This window comes from Aphelocoma coerulescens, assembly GCF_041296385.1.
Source record: "Aphelocoma coerulescens isolate FSJ_1873_10779 chromosome Z unlocalized genomic scaffold, UR_Acoe_1.0 ChrZ, whole genome shotgun sequence".
Lineage (NCBI taxonomy): Eukaryota > Metazoa > Chordata > Aves > Passeriformes > Corvidae > Aphelocoma > Aphelocoma coerulescens.
The window spans coordinates 27607386-27624833 of record NW_027184085.1 but is presented as its reverse complement, the minus strand read 5'-3'; the positions used below and the strand labels follow the sequence as shown (position 1 = coordinate 27624833).

The 17448-nt window shown below is 52.0% G+C and overlaps 2 protein-coding genes across 7 annotated transcripts in view; both read right to left on the bottom strand.

The window, feature by feature from the left end:
• Window positions 1-2889: 2889 nt before the first annotated feature.
• LOC138103402 (glutamine-rich protein 2-like) lies at window positions 2890-8946 on the bottom strand. 4 transcript variants are annotated; one of them, XM_069001667.1, is made up of 15 exons: window positions 8637-8946; window positions 8293-8397; window positions 7664-7882; window positions 7452-7543; window positions 7182-7290; window positions 6824-7012; window positions 6433-6555; window positions 6169-6231; window positions 5659-5823; window positions 5381-5499; window positions 4682-4747; window positions 4275-4376; window positions 3731-3827; window positions 3464-3560; window positions 3013-3144 (listed from the first exon to the last, which is right to left on the bottom strand). In XM_069001667.1, the coding sequence occupies exons 1-15, from the start codon at window positions 8706-8708 to the stop codon at window positions 3095-3097; spliced, it is 1668 nt and encodes a 555-aa protein (XP_068857768.1). In that variant the 5' UTR covers window positions 8709-8946; the 3' UTR covers window positions 3013-3094. The 4 variants fall into 4 exon arrangements, with proteins under 4 accessions (XP_068857767.1, XP_068857768.1, XP_068857769.1 ...); XM_069001666.1 differs by lacking the exon at window positions 3464-3560 and having other exon boundaries at window positions 2890-3144; window positions 3731-3823; XM_069001668.1 differs by lacking the exon at window positions 3464-3560 and having other exon boundaries at window positions 3032-3144.
• Window positions 8947-13487: 4541 nt separating this feature from the next.
• The window catches only part of SLC1A1 (solute carrier family 1 member 1), a 51380-nt gene continuing 47419 nt past the window's right edge, over window positions 13488-17448 (bottom strand). For all 3 annotated transcript variants that reach the window (XM_069001914.1, XM_069001916.1, XM_069001915.1), the window contains one exon: window positions 13488-15629. In XM_069001914.1, the coding sequence (XP_068858015.1) occupies window positions 15383-15629 (247 nt within the window). In that variant the 3' untranslated portion in view covers window positions 13488-15382. The remainder of the gene's footprint in view (window positions 15630-17448) is intronic.

Sequence of the window (17448 nt, the reverse complement as noted above, 5' to 3'; positions counted from 1 at the left end):
GGGTGATGTGCCCATGTTAGGCCTGTCCCTAGCTCCATGACCCTCTGTTCCCGCCGCACACATTTGCTGGGTCAGGGCCAGGGTTCACCACCCTCGTGTCTCTGTCCTCAACAGCCAGCCCAGGGGAAGAATGTACTTCTTTATACTGGCACCTATGTGTGACCAGCAATGATTGATGTGACTGGCCACAAAATCATGGTGCCAAGAAGCAGGAGGACACTGACAGTTTAAAGCAGGTCCAAGCTCACTGTGAAAACCAGATTCATACTGTAAATGTAATGAATATCCTGGGAGAACAGGTCAGGAAGGAACTCTTCTCTGGCTCCCAGACCACCAGGAGGTGCTCCAGATCACTCCTCACCCAGAGTGGAAATCATGGACCCGATGGGGGCCACAGCACCATGCCTTATCCTGCTCCCACATCTCTTCAATTCCTGTTGTGGCCCCTCACAGCTCTCTGCCCGCAGGCTTCCGGCCAGCCTCACATCCACCAATGCAACCCTCCTAGGGATCTAGAGAAGCCAGGATGATCCTGCCAGCGCCCCCAGCAGAGGCCAGGGAGCCTGCCCCCATGTCCCCATGCTTACAGATACTGCAGTAGCCTTCACAAAGGACAGAGCTAGTGGATGAGTGCTGGTAAGTCTGTCCTCCCTCCTGGAGGTGCCCCGTAGCCAGCACTACAGGGAGAGGGCATGTCATCCCATGCAGAGCCCCTGGCTCCTCAGGGCTCATCCATGGAAAGGAGAACTGTTAAGTGTGGAGGGGAAGAGGTTTTGATGACTAACATTTTGGCTGATGAAAATTCAGTAAATGTTAATGAAATTTCAGAGTAGTTCTGGAGGCAGTGAAGTTTAAATGAAATTGGGGAAAAATAACATTGCTGCAAAGCCAGCTGCATCTGATACAAGAGGAGCCAGACAGAAAAAGAATCGAACAGTGCTGGAAATGCTGCTGCCTGCCAATGTCGCAGTGATGAGATAAAGTTCTGTGGAGTAAATATCCAGTGTCTTCCAAAAACAAGTCTGGACTTTCCAGGCTGTCTTGGACCCAGCCCCAGCACCTGGCACCAGGCATCCAGCCGTGGGCTCTCAGGCACCTCAAATCCCAAGCTATCCTCATCCCTCAACATCCTGACTCCCTGCAGCCAGGGTGAGATGTCCCCAACCTTCTCCAGCACCTTCAGCACCCAGCACCCCTCATCCTGCCACTCTTCACCATGGCCCCCCAGCAAGCTATCCCAATGATGTTGGGGTGGATGGTGCCTGCAGTGGTGACTGCCTGGATCAAAGCCCAGGGACCCCTGACCAACACCACATGGAAAAAGATGCCCTGTGGGGCAACTTTTGGTTCCTGAGAACCCCTCACCCATCCACCATCACCCAGTCCTCACGAGGCTGTGGGTGGTCACCAGCATGCAGGGCTGTGAGAAGAGAGGCATGGCCCCTGTCCCCTGTGGGTGCCCACAGCTAAGCCTGCTGGGTGCTGAGCACCATGGGCTTGGTGTGACAGTCAGGGTCCTGTGTACCCAAACACTCACTCCTGACCTCCATTCCTGCATGTCCCCTGATGCCCTGGTGTTTCCCAGACTCTTAAACCAGATGCAGAGGTCTCTGTCCCCATAAGCTGAGTCTCAAAACCCTTACGGTTGTCCCCAGTCTTCTAAGATTCCCAGTGCCCCTGACATCCCTATCCTCACAGATCTATCACTATTGCATTGCTTGGTTTGGTTTAGCAAGGTGCAACCTTCCTGTAAAGTGCTGTGGGGCTGCTTAGGATAGAACGATGTTCTGCTCTCCCACAGCCCCTTTGGGTGGCCCCACGCTCCTACTCCAGCTAGCTGGGCTCCGCAACACGGTGATGGTAAAGGAGGCGAGAAGGATCCCCTGCAGAGTGATCTAAGAGGGAACTTTATTTTACATGATGACCAGCCAGTTCCCAGAGGCCGAGAGACCATGTGGTCAGGGAGCTTGGGGTCTTATGTGGGGATGAGGGGGGCGGAGAGAGCACATGGACAAATGATCTCATGGCATAGGGGCAGAATTGGGGTACTGGAACCAACAGGAAGAACCCGAGGGTGTGGCCAGGACTAGGGGCAGGGGAAGGAGGGGACAATGCGGAAGGCAGACAATAAGAAAAAGAGTGGGGAAATACAGCACCACGTATCACCCTTAATGTCCCCACTTCTGGCAGTCCCTATACCCCTGGAGGGTTCCACCTGGGAGCAGCACCCCAGGGTGAGGTTGGGGCCTCCCCACAGGGCTGTGGAATGTGAAGCAGGTGAGGATGATGTCACTGGACACCCTGTGGGCCTCAACTTTGGGAGAGACAGGTGGTGTGGAAACTGCACCTGCTGCAAGGTCACTGTCACTTATGGGACACCAGGGACCTAAAGGACACCACCGTCACCTAATGGACACCAGGGACAGTAGATGGCATGGATGGTGAGGACAGCAATGACAGTAGCATCACCACTGCACCTTCCACAGGGAGCTGAGCATCCCCTGCAAGGGCCGCAGAGATTTGCTACATTCCCATGGCCCGATGACAATGGTGTTGAATTCTGCCCTGAGCCTGATGCAGGAGAGGGAGCAGTGCTGCTCGGGCTCACCTCGAGTTCCCCCAAGATGCATGGGGCTGCTGCAGCCTCACCAAAGAGCAGTTCAGCTCGGGGCCACCAGCACCATGGGTGGGGAGCAATCCAGGGACTACACCTCTTGCACCTCCACAGCCCATGGGTTGGGGGCAACCCCAGCCCCTCCACCTGGCTTGGGGATACCCCCTGCATACCCACATGACCCAGTCTGGGGGCTTACTCCAAGATGTCCTGCTCCTGTCCCCACCACAACTCTGCCCTTCCCTGTGCCACCTGTCCAGCTTTAGGGTGGCAGCTCTGAAGCAGGGGGTTACTTTTGAAATCCATCTTGCTTAGAATATCCCAAACACAGCAGGTTACCATTTTTTTATTAACTTGGGGCAGCTGTCCTGGTCTTTTCTTCATGCAGGGCTCCGAGCACCCAGTCCCAGCCAGCTGCCTGACTGCTGGTTCCATGGGGGGAGGGGACTGGATCTGCAGCAAATGCCACAGTGCCCGGAGTCAGTGGTTGAGGTCTGAGGCTGGCTGGTGCTCTAGTAAGGTGGTGGGGCCTGGGGGTGAAGGACAGAGGTAAGCCCCATGAAGCCCACGGGCATCTGTACAGCCAGAGACCCGCAGGGACAGGGTAGTGGCACCTGCCCTCCAATATATGGGCTGTTGTCCCACACTGGCCAGGGCCATCTCCACACTGCACTCCATCTTGAACACCAAGGACCCAAGGACCAGTTGTCCCATCTGCCAGTCACCCCCATCCATCCTGCTTCCACCCCTCCTCAGCCTGCCCCAGACCCCAGACCCTCCCTGCACCTGCCCAGGCATACAGACAGAGCCCTGCTCACCCATCACCAGCAAACAGCTGATAGGCCATACCCAGCTCATCCTGTGCCCTCTTTGCCACCTCAGACCCGAGGTGCTCCTTGCCCCGATCCACACGGTCATCTGTGCCCAGCAGCTCAGTCACGCCAAGCTGGGAAGGAGAGTGGCTGGCTGCCATGTGGGGCCCAATTCAGCATCCCCAAGCAACCCTCCGACCCATCTCTCCTCGAGGAAACGGAGGGAGGATTCCCTCCAGATGCTCAGCATCTCTCTCCCAGCCTTGTTGCTGTTCCCTGATGTTCCTCCCATCACCATTCCTACCTTTTTGGAGAGCCATAGGACATCCTTGGGTGGTGTGTTGGACATGTCCGGACGCCTGCAGCTCTGCGACTTGACAAACTTGCTATTGACCAGCTTCCTGAGGGATGGGGCATGGGGATGCTCATCATCCAGCACTGTGGTACCCTGGACTTCATCCCACTGTACCAGGGAGGTGGGCAGAGGGTGCTCCCCTGAGGCACATCCCTGCTGACTCCCTGACTCCCCAACAGCTGCTGCAGGAAACCCATACCTGTCCCACTGTGCTGAATCCCCACCAAGCCTGAGGTCAGGCTGAGACCAGGTACAACTGACGACATGTGGCTTCAGTGCCACTGAGGCCAGGGCTTGATGGAGCAGTGCAGAGGGACTTTAAAAGCCCAGAGACCTGGGGCAAGAACAGCTGGCCTTCTGTGGCCCCCTCTGCTCCCTTGCCCTCCCCAGGCCCCCTGGTCCCCTCTGTCCCCACTCAGGGAAAAGATCTCCCTTGCCGAGGCAGGACTATCTGACACCCCAGAGGCCAGTGATGGGTCCCCATGTACCCTACCTGTGGCTGTGCTGCTGTGCTTGCTCCTCTGTGGTGACAGTAGAGAGGCGTGTAGCGTGGCTGCTAGGCAGCAGTGGGAAGAGTGGCAGCGTGTCAATGTGCCTGGGGAGGGCAGGAGCCATGGGTGGGTGACAGGGGACAAACAAGCCACCCCAGCTTGGGGCAGAGCACCAAAACCCATAGGCTTGTACCCTACAGCATCTCTGCCTGCTGCCCTCAGGGAGGTGTTCCCGGAAGGGGTTCCCACTCCACATCTGACAGACATGGCTTCAGGGGGGGCTCAGCAGTCAGACCCTCCCAGGCAGACACTCCAACCCCCGTGCCTGAGACAGCAGGGCATCACCAGCACCCAAGCCCCCACCCCACCCAAGTAGCCCCCCGATACACCGGTGCTGGGTGCTACTCACGGGCCAGGCACCTGTATGTTGAGGCGCCGGTCGCAGGACAGGCAGTTGTAAGGGACCAGCAGCTGCCTAAGGAAGAAAAGGCTGGATGAGCTCCTGACAGGGCTGCAGTGCACACAGCCAGCAGCTCACAGGCAGTAACACGTCCCAGGCACATTGCTGCAGGGAATCTCAAAGTTTGCAGGGGGAACTGTGGTATGTTGAGCCTGGTTTCCCCCCAAGCCAAGGGGACAAGGAGACAAGCTTGCCTTGGCACCGCTGAACTGTGGCCATATCCCAGTACGCAGGGATATGAGGGGAAGGAGCCAGGCACTCGCACTACCATCCAAACCAGCCCTTGCCTCGGTGTCAATACCTTGTCAGTGCTCACAATTCCCCAGCACCTTGCCAAGGTGGGCAGGTCATGACTGAGGCCTGTGGCACTACATGTTGCACCCCTGCCCGGGGAACAACCCTCTGTCCTCTATCCTTGCACCTCTGCACCCACACCCAAGTTTTGGTTTAGACAGCTCTGTTCTGCAGATGCCCATTCTTCTGCCTCCCTTGATGTGGGGAACCTGATACTGAGGGGTGAAGAAGGTGTAGCTGCTTTGTCAGCATCCCTGCAGTTTGTTAGCTACATTGGTCTGATGCCAGGGTACCATACAGGAGGGAACAAGGCCAGTGCAGCTGCCAAAGCCAACACCATCCTGTTTCACTCACTGCTTAATTCCAGCAGCGTTGTCAAGTTCTACCGACAGCTCGTCCCTGAGATCCTTGATGGTCCTCGCCCAGGTATCCTCCAGCTGCTTCTGGAAAGGTCCCAGCTCCAGGCGATCCAGCTATGGACAGATATACACCCTCAACCAGCTGCTCCAGGATGAAACATCGTAGTCCCCAGGGAAAAGCCAGCGGAGGGGGAAACCTCAGAGGGATGCTGCCTCAGGCTGCAAAGCCCCCAAGGAGACAATTTTGTGCCGTGAGGATAAGCACCCCTTCACCTTGGAGTCCAGGGCATCACTGAACTGCTGCTGGGCCTCCTTCCAGCGCTGCTCCTGGCCTGACATCCGTCTCAGCAACTCCTGCAACCTCTCCTCCAGATGCTCCATGCTCGCATCAAAATGGGCACAACTGACTTTGTTGCCCAGGGCAGCTTTGTCCACTTTCTAGCAGGGAGGAAAGGCAGGAGAGCAGTGGGGACAGGGCAGAGGTACAGCAGGCAGGGCCAGCACGTGTTGGGGACAGAGGTAGAAATGTTTCTGCTGAGCCAATTTTTTTCAGGGCTGTGTGGCCTGCTTACCCCATCACACCCATGGGGTCAAAGGGACTTAAAGAAGGAGACACAGGGACCTGGCAAGGGATCTGCAGCCAGTCTGGAAGTACTCACACCCTCCCTCTGCCACACCCAGGCCACTTTTGCCACTGAGCACCCAAAGGACAAAGGACATTTGTCACCCTGCCCAAGATCCCCAAAATCCCTTTGGCTGAAGATGGACTCCTCAAGACCATACCAGCAGCAGCAGGTCCTCCTTGTCTGCTTTCTTCTCAAGACCCTCCAGGGACCGGAACAGAGCCTTCCAATACAGAAAGCATCTCATGACACCACAGCAGGGTCAGAGCTGTGTTCTGGCCAGTCAATGCTCCCTGCTCTTTGGGAAAGGCCCTTAGAACCAAGAGGGCTGCAAGCAGGTGGACAGGGAATCAGACCTCTGGCAGTCTCCAGCCTCGGTGTGCCTGGGGGATACTCTGACCCTGTGGGGGGTTTGGCCACCAACCTCAATATCTTTCTGATGCTGGCAATGGTCATCCCGGAGGCTCCCTGTGATGTAGCTGAGCTGCTCGCAGTCCCCTTCCACCCGCATGACTGTGGCCTGGATGCTCTTCAGCAGCTCCTCATCCTGCTCCAGGGAGGAAGACCACAAGATGGTGTCACGCAAGGGTTGTTTGGCTGTCCCTCAGGGACAGATCTGGGTTACTGAGCCATCAGCCATGAGCCCTCAGTGCCAGCAGGACATTTGTATCAAGGCTTTAATTTCCTGCCATACTACCAACCTGTCCAAACCAAACTCAGGGGTAGCAAGGGGCTGCTCTACACTGCAGTGAGCACAACCAGACAAGAGGTCCTGACACAGCCTCCCAAGCCCCCCCATGCTGCCAGCTGCCTACCTGGGTCTTCTGTGGCAGTGACCTCTGCACCTGCTGTGGTACTAGGGAATCCACCTGCTTCTGGAGCTTCTCACAGTGGTGTAGGAGCTTCCTCACAAGCTTGGACTCAGAGCTGCGGTCAGGGCACACTGCCTGTGACTCTCCCTGCTCCTGCCCCACACTCCCCATCATTGCCCTCAGCTCATTCAGCTGCAGAAAAGGGAGAAGGAATGGATTTTGAGATAGGATGGATGCAGCCAGCAAACCCAGGTGCCATGGGGGCCAGATGGCCCTGACCAGGCAGGGAATGCGGCCAGGAACGCCACAAGGAGCACCCTGCCATTCAGGGCAACAATTGGAGTGCCCCCCCAAACCTCACCTGCTCCTGAAGCTGGTCAGCTGTGACCAGCTGCTTCAGTGTCGCCTTGGTAATCTTCTGCTCTTCTCTCAGCTCCTTCTGCTCCTGATTCATCTCCTGCAATGCAGACCTGGCCAGCAAGATGAGGGCACAGGCAGACTGAGCCTCCACAAGGCCACTTGGGAGGTGAGCTTTGCTCCCCAAACCTGATGCTCCTGGACTGCCACCCCCCACACCTCCCGGCTCCCCTGCAGCCCCGTGGAATACAAAATCTTCTCCCCATCCTCTTACTCCAGCTGTAGAGGGATCTGATTGGTGCCATCCACTTCGCACTTGGCTACAGTCACACCCAGTTTTCCAACAGCATCCTCCAGCTGTCTTATCTGGGAAGGATGGTGGTGGCAGAGTCAGGGCATGGACCCCATGCTCTCCCTTGCCTGCCCCCTCCCTGACAACTCCCCCTGGCATCCTTGCAACCCCCTTAGGGACTGCTATGGGCTTACCTTCTCCTTCTCACCCTGCAGGTCTCTGGCCAGGCTCTGCAGGGAAGACATCTGGCTCTGGAGCTCAGACAGGTTTCTGATGATGCTCTCCATTGTTGGATGGCCTGCTTGGGATCCAGGCTGTGTCCCAGGGCTCTGCCCCAGCTTGTCCATGTCTGAAGTGTGGGGCTTGGCGAGGGCAGACTGGTTGCGGGGGACCAGTGGCTGGCCAGCAGCATCCTGGAGTGGGATGAGAAGAGGGACAGCATCCACAACTGAGCTTGGGCCCAAGCCAGAGAGACTCTGAGCAGGCTGTGGCTGCCAAGCACTGGTGGATATTTACCTTCTTTCCTTCCCAGCACCCATGTTCCCTTTTTTTGGGGCCATTTAGTTCCAAGTGCCTCAGCATCCCTTTGGCTGAGGCAGGCAGTGACCTCTACTACCAGGCTGATCTGCCGGCAGAGGTGGGGGACGCCTAGTGGGCAAGGCTGAGTTCCCATGCTTCCCTCACAGGACCCCCTTCCCACTCTTCCCTCCAAGTGCCCTTCGTGCTGGGTGACACCCAGGGCCCCAGGGCAGGGGTGGCAGGGCAATGTCTTGAGAGGCTGGGTGGGGGAGGGCCCAACTCCCTCCCAAAGACAGCAGCTCACCTGGCCAAGGGCTTCCTGGATCATCCGGATGCCTTCTCCCATGCGGGACTGTGCGGCCTTCATCTCATTGACTTCCTCACGGAGATCCTTGCAGAGATCTGTGGTCTAGGAGAGGCAGGTGGAGGGGATGAACCTCAGGGGAGGGTCCCTGGGGACATGCAGGGCCTTTGCCTGCACCATGGTCTCTGGGGTACAGTGCAGGGTCTGGCCCAGCCAGATAGCTGGGCACTGTGGGCAGAACTCTCCATTCATCTGGCACGGCCGGATGCAGCTGAACCTCTGGCGTGCAGAGAGGTCACAGGCTGCTGTCTCAGATCTGCAACATGCTGATGGAGGCAGCTCACCTGGCCAAGTGCCTCCTTGATCCTCTGGATTTCCTCTCCCATGTTGGATTGCATGGCCTCAGTCCCAGCCATCTCCTTGTGGGGCTCCTGGGAGAGAGCTGTGGCCTAGGAGAGACAGGTGGAGGGGACGAGCCCCAGGCAAGCAGCTCCCCAGAGACTCCCACCCCTGTCCTGGGGAGCCTACGGCACACCCTGGGTCAGCAGGAAAAGACCCAACATGGGAAGGACCCAAAGCACTTGGAGCAGTGTTCTAGACCTGGATTTTCTCTCTGAATCCCCCTCCCTTTCCCACAATGAAAATCAGCATGCTGCTTGGAGCTTGGGCTTCAACCAAACCTTGATATAAGGGCACAGACTCCAGAGGAGGGGGGATCTTTGGGGGAGCACCCAGGAGGGTGGGAAAAGCTTCTACCTCGGAGATGCCACTCTCTTTGGCTTCAGTCTTCTCCATCTGTCCCATGTCGGCAGCGATGGAGGTGACAGGAGGGCCACTCCTGGTCCCCTGCAGCTTGTCCTTCCCAGGCAGCTGCCCCCTGGGTGGCTGCCCTGTGCCCTGAGCCCCAGCCTCGGTGCTGGACCCACTCCCCTCCTCCTGTGGGCCGGGCACGGCCCCCTGGGGGATCACATCCTGCAGGCCCAGCAGGCTCAGGTGTTCCAGTATGACCCTCAGCAGTTTGCGGAGCGCCTCCAAGTTGACATTGACCTCGGGCGTCCCGATGGCCTCATCCAGCAGCTGTAACAGGCTGACTGAGGCCATGGCTGCTGCCCTGCCCGAAAACACAGCACCTGTCTGGGGGATGGGAGCCTTCGTGCTGGGAGGAAAGCTGCAGATGGAAATGCGGGCAGCCAGCAGCCTCCTTCCTCCTCTTCCTCTGCCTTCCTGAGCCCCAGCCGTACGCGCCTGTGTTTGTGGTGTCTCTTGTTGCCAGGTAACCCCTGGCCCTGGCAGCCGATTGTCCCGGAGGCACGGAGGAGGCCGGATTGGAAGGGACTTTTTACAGACCATCGAGTCCCGAGTTTGCAGCTGTGGTGGGCCAGGGACCCCTGGCTGTAGGGGTCCCCCCTGATGGCCCCCTTGTTCTTCAGCCACCCAACTTTGGATTATGGCGACATCTGGCTACGGACCCCAAAATTCCCTTGCTCCCCTTGATCTTCATCCACATTCTACCTTGGGGTGGGGGGACAGCATTAGAGGTACCCCAACCCCCTCCACCCCCTCAAGTGTCGCCCCCCCTGGGCTGCCCCGGTACAGCACAGCTGAGGGAAGTGACGCAGCTGCCATGGTGCTTCGAGCCACGGGGCTGAGCAGGGGTGTGAGATGCCAATTCAGTTTTTATTTGCCTCAGCAATGGTTTTCAGAGGCATGTGGGGGAGGGGGTGCACATGTGCCGTGTCCAGGAGGCAGCTAAGAGAAGATGGAGGAAAGCCTTGTGTCTGGGGAGACTTTGCCTGGCAACCACTTTGTATCTCACAGGGGACAGGCAGTCAGCAGGGAAACACCGAAGACACTGCACCCCAGAGAGGCTCTCCAATTGGATGGCAAAAGGTCTCTACCAATGGACTGCAGTGGGACATTGCACAGGGCCAATGGTCTCCTGTCAGCAGGCTGGCTTTGGGAGGAGCCAGGGGAATAAAAAGTAACTGCGTCAGAAGGCCCACGAGCTTTTTGAACTTGCTTTTTCAGTGTGGGCCTTTGGCTTGCGCCTTTTTTGAGACTGTGTTTTTGCGTTTGCGGCTTGGTGATTCGAGGGGCTTTTTGAGACTTGCTTTTCGAAACCTGCTTTTAAATCTTATGCTTTTTGCCCTGGCCCCAGCCTGCCTTTTAGCTCTTCTGCCCTCGCTGGCTCTTGCTCTCCCTCGTGTCTATCCTGCCTCCCTGTGTCCCTCACCAGTGCCCTACCTGCTTCGTCTCTTCGTCCCTGCCTGAGCCACCTGCGTCCAGACTTGCCCACCGCCGCGATCCTCGCCGTGACCCTTTCCAGGGTCCCGCACCTCCTCCCCGATTCCCTCTCACCTCCGTCGCCGCGGGAGCTGTGCGTGTGGGGCCGCGCCTCTCCGAGAACTGCGCGGGCTCCTGGCAGGCGGCGTGCACCCTGCCCGCCTCGTGGGTGTCGACAGCACTCCCCGACCCTCCGGTGGTAATGCCCGCTTCTTCTCTATGTCTCCTCTCTCCCTCGCTCCCTCTCCCTCTCTCTCTCTCTCTCTCTCTCCCTCCGTCTCCATCCCTCCGTCTCCCTCCCTCCGTCTCCCTCTTCCTCCCACTCTCCTTCTCTCCCTCTCTTCCTGTCTCTCTCTCACCCTCTCACCCCTCCCACCCCCCATTCCCTTCCCATTTTCCTTAGTCTTGCTGTGTCTGTTCTAACCCTTTTTAGTAGGGTAACTAATTTTCCTTTTGGTTTTTTGTTACCAATAAACGGTTCTCAGATACAACGTTTGTCTCGTTTGACTTAATTTCGTTCCTGACCGTCTAAGAACTCGCAGTTCCCCACAGTGGAACGCGACAGTGTGTCCTGCTGGAACTCGAGTGGCTTCAGTGGCAGGCTTCAGTACACACACACAGACACATGGCCTGAGTTAGGGCCCCCCTGGACCCCTTCTTTGGGCTCTAGAGACAGAGGACAGATGGCACCCCAAAACACAAAAAAGCCCAGGTGTTTGGGGTGCCCACCACAACCAGGAAGGGACATGTATCTGGGCAGCTCCCCAAAGAGATCCAGATTTTGGTGTGCTCTCCACAGCTCCTGAGGGGGCCCAGATATCCAGATGGCCTCTGGATGGGACCCAGATGCCCAGATGGTACCCCTAGGATCAGGATGGGACACACATATCTGGGTGGCCCACCACAACCGGGAGGAGATCCCCATGTCTGGGGTTCTCCCCAAGGCCAGAAGTGGAACACTGGCACTTAGGCTGCCCCTCACACCAGGGGAGGACCCAGGCATCAGTTGGGGGTTCTGGTGGGGGACAGCTGGAGGGCAGTGGATGGGGGTTTTGCCATCACCTTCTGCACTGTGTAGCTGGTGCCCTTGGAGTTGCTGCCATCCTGAGGGGGCTCCCACTCAAGCAGCATGCTGGACTCCCAAATCTCCTTCAACTCCACTGCTCAGACATGGTGGGGCGCAGCCACTCTGTGAGACAGCCTTTGTCCCATGACCCTTAAGCCCCGCAAATAGTCCCCAAAACCAGTCCATGGCCCACAAACATCCACCATCAACCCCAAATACTCCCGCAAAAATGCTCCCCCTAGCACATCCAGTCCCCAAACCAGCCCCCAAAACACACTGCTCCTATTGCCCCCAGTGCCTCCCATCCCAGTAAGGCCCAGTGGTCCCAGTACCCTCAGCCCATTGCTCGCAGGACTCCCAGTACAGCCCATCTCAGGGCTACCAGTGCCCACTGACAGCAAGCAATGAGAATGCCCTCCCAAGCTGCCTTACACCAAACAGAGCCCACCCAGCTCCCCCGTCCTAGTACTTCCAGTACATTCAGTCCCAGTGCTCCCAGTAGTCCCTGTGCCACTGGTGACATGCAGTGGGAAGGTAGCTGTGCCTAAGATCTGTTCTGATGTAACCAGGATTTATAGCTCAAATTTTAAATAAGACACCTCTCCTCTGGTGAGAAACTTGTGAGTGATTTTAAGACCGTTACCCTGACCCTGACACAGTAGCAGCATTTGGGGGAGTAGAGGTTCATGGAGCTGGGAAGAGAACCACCTCAGTATGAGGATGTCACCCACTCATGACCCTCAGTGGCATGTCCCCTGAGAATGTGAAGATCCCTGACCTCACAGGATCCTATGCCAGCACTCAGAGGTCCTTGTCCCCATGAAGTCCCCACCTCCACTGGAGGTCTCCAGCTAGGAGCAGCACCCTGAGGACCTTGACCCTGTGAAGGGCAAGTGGTGCAGAAGGAGTTTGGGTGGTGGTGACAGAATGAGGGCATGGACCCCATGGTGTCCCAGAATGGGGGTCCACTGACTGCCTCCTCCCTGCATATGCACTACTGGGCAGTTTCTGTTTGTATCAGGGAATGTTAAAAAACAAGTGAACTACACGTGTGATGATGGTTTTTGTGCAATTTAAGATCTTGTGGATATAGCTGACATGGGCATATTGACAGACCTGTGTATGTTTATGTGCAAGTGCTTTCTTTGTTCAGAGTCAACTAAAAGTCCCTGAGTATTTCAGCAGGGATGGGTGCATGCATAACCTGGTCCTCCAGGTTAAATTAGATTAAAGCCACAAACACTATTCAAAATGCAGAGTCCACTCCTGTGATAGCTTCTGCAGCCCCAAAACCCCTACAAGAACATAACAACATGGTGTAAAGGGCCAGAATCTGCAGGTGCCTTTCTAACAGGGACTCTCCAAATCTTCCAGACCAAGAGACTATGGAGAAGAGGACACATTGCTCAAGGAGGGTGTTTCCACATATATAGAAGGTACATACCTGCAATACTGTACCAAGAAAAGCATCCTTGGACATAAGAGGATCTTCAGTATATGGTTTGGTCTCTTGGTTGTGAGCAGATGGCAAAACAATACCATCAACTCCTGCTCAGCTGAATATGATCCAGATAAATAAATAATAGGTAAACAATCCCCTGCTTACGTTGTGTTTAATAATGGTATACTGCCAATGCAGATCATCTGTAGTTAGGTTTCTTGCAATTTCAGTACTCTGCTCTTAAGCATTTATTTCATTGGAAGAAGAGTGTAACTCTTGCCAAAACTACAGCTAAATCACTAGAGATAACATAAATCCTGAATTTGATGGAGTTTGGTTTTCTTGTTATAGCTAAAGGAACTCTATACTCTGCAGTAAGGAGAGGATAGTAGGCTAAAACAAGAGTAAAGAGAGCAATTATTTATTCATAACACATTAGGAACACTGTTCACAGTACATCATTAACAGGGTGACTACATAATAAGGTGATCATAAAAGGGTGACTTAAAAAGCTAGTTAAAGACAAGGCATAGATTATAGGCTAGTCATGGAAACTGGTAGGCTTTTTCCTCCCATAAGCAAAGCTGCACAAATAAAGACTGTCTCATACTGTTTCTGCAAAGGTAAAAGATTGATTTACTCAATCTGTACATTTTCTTTATATTGTATAAATTTACCGATACTTGGATTAACATTTTCATATAGTTTACGATATTAAATTTCAATACACTATTATGTCTCAATAATTTAAGGTGCAAGTCATCAAAACCTACAGTAAATATTTTCTTCTTAATCAGTTCTCTTTGGCACACTTCTGGTCTATTTAAATACAAAAGTGTAGGATTGAATTGAGTGATAACACTGCAGGTACTTGGAGGTTTTTTTTGTTACCATATGAGTATGATTTTATGCTTGCCACAAGCTTATTCACAAACAAATAACTGTATATGAATTTCAGTTTACTTTATATATAAAATGGCTAACTACTTCAATGTGCAAGGCAGAAAAAAATTGTTACATCAACTCCTCCCTTGAGAGAGTGATTTTTGCACCATGGAAATCTTGTATAAAATGTTATAGAAAATGGAGATTTTTAATGAGGAAGTTCTTGGTGCTTCTTATAGCAAGCCACCTGAGGACATGATTTTCTAGGTCCAGAAATGGTTCATAAGATACAGTTTAGCTGACAGGTTGGCACTGTAGCACTGTTGCAGCTATAAACTTGCATGTTCAACTGACAAACTAAACCAAGGAGCCAAAAAAACAACCAGTCTGTGTAAGAAGTTTAGTGAGAATGGCTTCTTTCTATGAGAAAGGTCTCATTCCTATATTCTTGATACATATATCTCTATCTATCTATATATCTGCTTTTATTGCAAGGAAGAAACATTTAGAATTTGCACTCTGCACTTTTGTCTTCATGACCTCTGCCTGCTTTAGGGCTGACTAACATTTTGTTAAAATCAAAGATGGACAACAGAAAACGGACTTATTTCTGTTTCTGATGGAAATGTATGAGGAGGCCACCAAAGCTGACCTAAATAGGTAAAGTAGCATTTTACAAAAGCTCTTCAAATGCCAGAAGAGCAAGCTCAGAGCAATTTATTCCACATATGAAGGCCCATACCAGCAGCTGGCATTCACATGAAAGGTATGGAGAAACTTAGCTACATAAATACTGGAAATCTTTCCGTGACTAATTATTTCACAATTGAAGAAAAACTAAACCCTATTCACAGTAAAATGTATTTATCACAAGGCCCTTCTGGTCTGTTTTTCCTGAATCACGCAAGTAGTATCCCCTCAGCTGCAGAAATTAGCATTTTGGCAAATGATCAAGTTACAGGAGTTGTCAAGTACAGTGCAACCTGTTTACAAGGCAAGGATGTAAAAAGGGATTTCATATAGGTGCTTTGTGGTAATGTGTGAAATGCTGTGCTACTCCTGAGTAAAACACATTTGGCTGTCCCAGGTAATGACCCATTTATGAGCATGCTGATTCCAGAGAGGCATTTCACAGCCTCAGCAATAGTGTATATTCTCAAAAAAAAAAAAAAAAAAAAAAAAAAAAAAAAAAAAAAAGGTATTTTACAACTGTCTTTTTCTTCAAACTGTCAGTAAGGACTAACAATGGTGAGTTCAAAGTGTTGAGGGAGATGATAAGAAGGGTAAGGAGAATCAGTCTGTGTAGTAAATCAAATGTGAGATATAATTCATTCTCAATTATCCTTTAAGCTTTTTGAGATGTTGCATATGGCCATGTCCCTTAGTGCTCCTGTTTTATCTGAAAGCTACTGGCTTTAGAACTGGGATGTCTGTGTGAAGGATATGGTGTCAGATTTATCTACAGAAAAGCCTCCATTAACATAAGATTTCTTAGCCTCTGTTTCATCATTATCAAGTATCCCTGTTTCCAGAGCAAAAGGATTGACTATATTGACTTCAGAGGTGACATCCATCTGCTCCAGCTCCTTTTTTGAGAGCTTCTCCACTACTCCTGTACCAAAGGCATCTCCCAAGACATTCACCATTGTTCTGAATCGATCCCTATGGAACAAAAATGTTGTCAGACAAACCATTCAGTTGTTTAGAAAATCCTTTTAGTAAAAGTAAGCTCATGCAGTGCTGTTTTCTTCCCATTGCAGATTTGGGTAATTCTTCAATTAAAATAAAATAGTTTTGTAAAACAAGAAACAGAATTTTACCCATGTGTATTTGAAGAAGCCTGGAGTAATTTTCATGAGAAATGACTCTGTACAGGACATGCAAAATGGCAAGTCATATTGATGCCTTTTCTTCGTCTTAAAATCAAGAATCAAACATGGTTAGAAGAGATAAAGGAATTTTACTTTTGTATTTATTTTAGGTGCACTATGTTCAGGTGGAATGTGCCGAAATGCCTGCTGCAGTGCACACCCCCAAAAGACCTGGTATATCATTATAGGTCTTTACTAATTAGCATATCTATCAAAGATTCCCCAATGAGAGGCTTGAGTGAGCCCCCCTCCCCAAGGAGCCTTCCCCTGGATGGTTCTATCTTAGTTTATAGAATGTGTTCTGGAGAGGACCTTGGGGTCTGGGGCACACTTATCCCTAGCTACGAGGCTTCTAAAATGTTTAGTCTCCTAGCTTGAAAAACAACTCTAAGAATGTAGGCTAAAAAACACTAAGAATACAGAAGCTATAAAAACATATATAAAAGGGGTATAAAAGAAGAGGCAAAAAATCATCATGGCATCAATATCACTTGTGTGTTAGAGCAGTAGTTCCACTGCTGTGGCATAGTCTTACAAAATGTTGGAAGGATCACCGCTCAGGCCCCTGAAGTATGCGGCACAGCTGGTTCCCTTTGTGATGACACACTGTGGGCTGCAGCATCAGAGTCTGCATCATGCCTTTTGTCATTCTAACAGTCATGCCCTCAGCCAGAGGAGCACCTAGCCCAGCATCTTCAGTATTCTGGCCCAAACCCTGGAAAAAGGGCAGGCCTATCTTCTGCTAGCTTCTCCTTGTTAAAGGGCAGAAGTACAAACTTGTACTAAACAAGCCACTTAAAGAACTATGATACTCCTGCACTATTGATTTTTCTCCAGACAGATATGTGATATGCAGGCCTTAAAAACCTGCTGCTACTTGGCAGAGGAAAAACAAACCCATTCAATATAACGAAGTTTGAAAATTGGCATGGAAGTACGGTATGGACAGTGGAAGGCCATACTTCCCCATTTTTCTTTTCCTACAGAGGAAAAGAAAAGGCTCTGTGGCAGAACAAGTTTCTCTTTCCATGCAGAGACATTGAGATGGATATATTCACAATATTTCACAGTACTTCTACAACTACTGAATTCCAGTGCTTAAAAAGTTTTCCATGTGCAATGAAAAGATATGGTAGGGAAAGGAAGAAAAAACAGTAAAGTAAGATTCTAGTAAGATTAGTGTGACAAGTGAGGAAATAAACAGCACTGGAGACTCATCTATTATAATAGTACTATTCTATTAATTTTTCTATCCTTCATTTAACATGTGGAAGTAGTCCTCAAGCCTATGTAATATAACCTTGGTAAGTTCAGAATTAACTAGCGGGTTGTTAATGAGCCACTACTAGCAAATAGTTTGCAAAATTATACATTTTAGGCAATAAGTACAAAAGGTGAAAGTGTTAATAGTCTACATGGCATCAAAATGTGCATTCCATCTCCTGAGGCACAAAATGCACTAGCAATGATCCCTGGTATATTAAATTAATATTTAATTTACTTTACACAGCAAAACACATCTTAGTCTGAAAAATGCCTCAATTAGACACATCTTGAATTATTTGTATGCTTCATGGTGGAACAAGTACCTTCCATGTACTAATATTGTG